Source organism: Fragaria vesca, linkage group LG6 (genome assembly GCF_000184155.1).
Source record: "Fragaria vesca subsp. vesca linkage group LG6, FraVesHawaii_1.0, whole genome shotgun sequence".
Lineage (NCBI taxonomy): Eukaryota > Viridiplantae > Streptophyta > Magnoliopsida > Rosales > Rosaceae > Fragaria > Fragaria vesca.
The window spans coordinates 28,014,935-28,019,783 of NC_020496.1; the positions used below are offsets into that span (position 1 = coordinate 28,014,935).

A 4,849-nucleotide genomic window follows, 5' to 3' on the forward strand; every position below is an offset into this window, starting at 1 on the left:
TTGGTGATCGTTAATGCCCTCAAACTCGATTTTTCTGGTATGAACACAACCGGACATAATTCAGTCCGTCCATTTGTTTTTCAAATTTGAGGGCCTTAACGATCACCAAATTGGCTGAAATTTTGCAGAGATGATCTACACAATATTATCTAGATACTAGACGGTGGAGATGAGGAAATTCGATCGGAAAGTGGTGCAAAAATGGAAATCCGCACCAAAAAATTGGTGCGGACGTCCGCAGCTGAGAAAATCAGTATATATATATATATACCGAGTACCAATTTGATTGCAATTACATTTGCAACAATCAAGAAATTAGTAAAGACGTGCACGTACGGAGTCAGCTCTCAACATTGGACATGCTAATTGGTTTCTTTTTTCTTAAGGGGATTTGAATTAATTGTGAAGATTAGCATACTCGGAAGTATGCCTCATCATGGGCCGGGCTAGGGCCGGCCCTACCCTAAATTTTAGGGCTTAGGGTAGGGCCAGGTAGGGTTTTGACTCAGTCAACAAAACTTAGGGCCGGGTAGGGTAGGGTCGAGGCTTGAAAATGTAAACCCTTATCCGTCCTAAAGACCCATTTCGTTAGGGCTAAAAGGGCCAGGTAGGGCCGACCTTTTAAATAGGGCTAAATAGAGCCAAAATGGGCTAGTTTTAATTTTTTTCTCAAAATTTTCTCAAGGATTATATCACTTATATGTAATACACTCTATTTTTTAGTCATATTTAAAATACATACATACACATTATTCTTATACTTAACTTAAAACATGTATCAATAAATATTAATCTAAGTGGTTATATTCATATATCTCATGAACTATCTCTCTAAATCATCAAAATTCAATCATTGTTTAACAAAGCAAAATAAAATCAAAGAAATAAAACTTACAAAACCAATTACAAGAAAGAAAATTAGTTGTATTGATCTAAAAAATAAGAGACATATTAAAAACAATAGAAAAAATATATAATTATTAAGGCCTAAAGGGCGGGCTTTTAGGGTCGGGCCGGGCTTGGCCCTAAAGGGCTCAATAGGGTAGGGCCGTATGTTACGGTTGGGTTTCATTTGCTCAACCCTTACCCTACCCTATTTGAGAAAGGCTAGTGCCGGCCCGGCCTACTGGAGGGCCGGGTAGGGCTTCGGCCCTAGAGGGTAGGGTGGGTTTTAGTGCGGGCAAGGGCCGAAGGGCCAAATGATGAGGCCTACTCAGAAGATGCATGCTTCTTTATAAATAGGTTAGGGATCGACAAGCTTTCTTGGCTTGTGCCAGTCATTGATAATTACGAAATTTCCAGAATGCATGGGATGTGAGTCGTGGTGGTAATTAAGCTATCAGGCAGTTGTAAACTAGTGATCGATGAATCAAAAATTCCATTTCTAAAGAAAAGAACATGAGGCCGGCTTCTTAGTCATCAATATCACACAACTAATATTGATTAATCAAAATTTTCATTTACAAAGAAAAAAACATGATGCTTTTTAGTCACTAGTATCACACAACGAATGTCAAGAACTGATGCGTGCATGATGAAGAAATTGTTCGATGGCCTAGTTTATTAGCCATCGAAATTAATTAGCTACATATTAACGCATTATGGAAGTTGTTACGGAAGCCAAAGTATTTTTTGGTCGATAATGAAAGATTTCATTAAGCCACATAGGCAAGAAGAAACTACAACCAGAACATGAGCACAAAGATAAATATACAAAATTAATATATAGTTTGACACAATACGAACTTGACTTGAAATGAAATGATCTATTGACAGCCCCTCACGATCATTTTCTATTTTATGTTCTTTTGTTGATGGATGAGTAATTAGATGATATGTAAAGGCCATTATGCGATACTTACGTAAAACATATTGTTTTGGCCACGATCCTCAGCAGGGGTAGAGAGGTAATTTAGCAGTACCAAAAGTAATACAATGGATGCAGGCGTGCCACCGCGTGGGGCGCGGAATGTAAATTGCACGTGTGCTAGACCTCTAATGAAACGAAAAGACTCCGGTGCCACCTCGCGGACGAGAGATTACGAGTAGCTCACATATTCGCTTGCAATCGATACTCACTGTGGGTAGCGAGCAGAGCAATTAATCGGAAAAGTAACCAAGGGCAAGACCGAACGAGCTCTGTAGACTAAGACGAGATGCGCTTAGCGTTAGGGTTTCGAGAGGCTCGAAGAATTTTGTTGTAGTTGTATGATTTGATTGTGTCTGTGAATGATCCTCGAGTTCTCATTATATAGCGACTCGCTGCTAGTTAGTAGAGATGTAACCACAATCCAATTCGGACTCAACAATTAGAGTAACACAAAGACACGTCTTGCTCGCGAGCTAAACACTTAGATGACACGTGTCCAGTCACACAGCCAGACTCCGCCTAGGTCACAAGGACTGCCTCCGCGTTATCCAAAACCCTGTAGCTCCCTATGCGAACTCAAATTACAAGCATCCTTATCTCGCGGGGTGTTACAGTCCTTATCTCGCGGGGTGCTACGTACAGTCCTCCTTAGCAGACTGTATTTTAAAAGGGCCACAGACATTGGCCAAAATGTTATCCAAAACTTATCACGTAGTCTTAGACCGAAATATCAACTGGGCTCAAACACATATATGTATCATAACAGAGCTTCTATTTGTGTAAGGAATTTGTAAAGAAGAAAGGGGATGTAGCACGCTATAACGAGTAAGTGCATATTTGTGTATTGTGTTCACTCAATTATGTCTCAGCACACTCTCAATTTGACAAAACTTTAAAAGGTTCTTCCAAGAAAAGTAAAAGATAGGTTGGAAGTTCTCTCAAGATATAGAAGATGATCATGCCTATATATTTGTGCTCATAAGTCATAATTCTATTTCGATCAATTCCCAGGCCAATATCTCGTACTCTCCAGTTAGCTTTCCTTCCTACCCCCCTCGAATCACAAAACGATGTGTCTGAAAACAACATGTTTAACATGTTTTGTTGCCCTTCTTGTTGCCCTTCTTGCAGTTCTATTCGCATCTGCACATCTTACCACTAACCAAAACTCACCATCTGCTCTCAGCATCCCATATGCTGCGCATCATAAACATGAAAATGATGATCCTCTCCCAGACACAACTGCAACCTCCTATCTTTGCGTCGATCAAAACGGGCATTGTAAATTCAGAAAGGTGCAAGCAGCTGTTGATGCAGTTCCAGAACATAGCCAACAAAGGATAGTATACTGATTAAAAGATGTTTTTACAAGTAAGACTTTGTTATGGAAATTGTTCTCTTCCTCAGTTTACTAAAATGTTATATTTATTTGTGTGCTGGTGTGTGTTATATATATGCATAGTGAGAAAGTGGAGGTTCCGATTAGCAAACAAACCAAATATAACATTTCAAGGAGAAGGGTATTTATGGACTGTAATTGCTTGGAATGACACGGCCAAGTCATCATATAGCACAAAACTAAGTGCCTCTGTTCATGTTGCTGGTGCCAACTTCATTGCTAAGAACATAAGCTTCAAGGTGAGCAATTAACAATATTTGTATATCATGTACTGTACGTACCGTAACGTACGTGCATGTTTACCATACATATATACATACACATACATATAGATAACCATTACATGCTTATTGTGTGTATCAAACAAGAATACGGCTCCACCTCCAGAACCTGGTGTTGATGATGCTCAAGCAGTAGCGCTTAGAGTATCGGGAGATAAAGCTGCATTTTGGGGTTGTGGATTCTATGGATACCAAGACACCCTCAATGATGAGAATGGTCGCCATTACTTCAAGGATTGCTATATCCAGGGCACCGTTGATTACATCTATGGCAATGGACAATCATTCTATGAGGTAATATCAGTCTGTACTGAATTCTCTTCTGTATTGGGAAGTTTAGGCTATATCTTACCTTATGATCCTATAGTTTTTGTAAATTAATTAACATTAACAAATTAGTCAGCGCAAGAATGATGAACTGTTTGACACAGAATTGCCAGCTGATCACCATCGCAGCCGCCGGATCAATTGCGTATATTACAGCCCACGGCAGAAGCAATACCGTCAGGGTTGAGAATACGTGTGCTGGCTTTGCCTTTGTTAGTTGCACCATCGATGGGAGTGGAATAGTCTGGTTAGGTCGAGAATGTAGGCGTTTTGCACGAGTAGTTTTTGCCAACACCTACATGAGTAACATTATCACTCCAGAAGGTTGGAATGCAACAACATCCGGAGATGAAAAGTAAGTAAACATTTGGGCATAATTAATCAAATTTCAATTAAGTAACGCAGTAACTAATCGAAGTACTCCAAATTAACCGCAAAACCAACTAATTGAAGTAGTATTTAGTATAGGCATGCATGGCAGGACTGTGTTCTTTGGAGAATACAAATGCAAGAGTCCAGGAGCTAATATGAACAAGCGTAAACCTTTCGTGCACAATCTCACTCACAGTCAAGCTTATTCTCATTTCCTTACTGTGTCTTTCATCGACGGGGTTGAATGCCTGAGTGGCTGCTACCCTTTAATAATTAGCCTTCTCTCTTTTACGCTCTCTCTAGCTAGCTATGTGATGTGATAAATAATCAAGTCCACCATTTTCACTCATACATGAACGTCATATATATAGAGTAGTCATATATATAACGATGAAAGTACATATATTGTAATTGCCACATTTACAGGTTTCTTTTGTTTGAAATTTATAAATCCAATGAACACCGAAGAAGAATTGCAGAGTGTGATTGTGACACATATTTTATGCTTCTGTTGTGTTTTTTGGGTCTTTGAAGAATTGGGAGCCAAACTGCCAAAACTCCTATAACTCGTACTAATTCATCAACAAAGACAGCACACAA

The 4,849-nt window shown here is 39.3% G+C and overlaps 1 protein-coding gene across 1 annotated transcript; it reads left to right on the plus strand.

Moving 5' to 3' along the window:
* The first annotated feature begins 2,940 nt into the window (after window positions 1–2,940).
* On the plus strand, window positions 2,941–4,569 carry LOC101312279 (probable pectinesterase 15-like). The gene is made up of 5 exons (XM_004305850.1): window positions 2,941–3,151; window positions 3,333–3,508; window positions 3,638–3,844; window positions 3,982–4,232; window positions 4,359–4,569. Exons 1-5 carry the CDS (start codon window positions 2,941–2,943, stop codon window positions 4,567–4,569), a joined length of 1,056 nt encoding a protein of 351 aa, XP_004305898.1.
* Window positions 4,570–4,849: the final 280 nt, after the last annotated feature.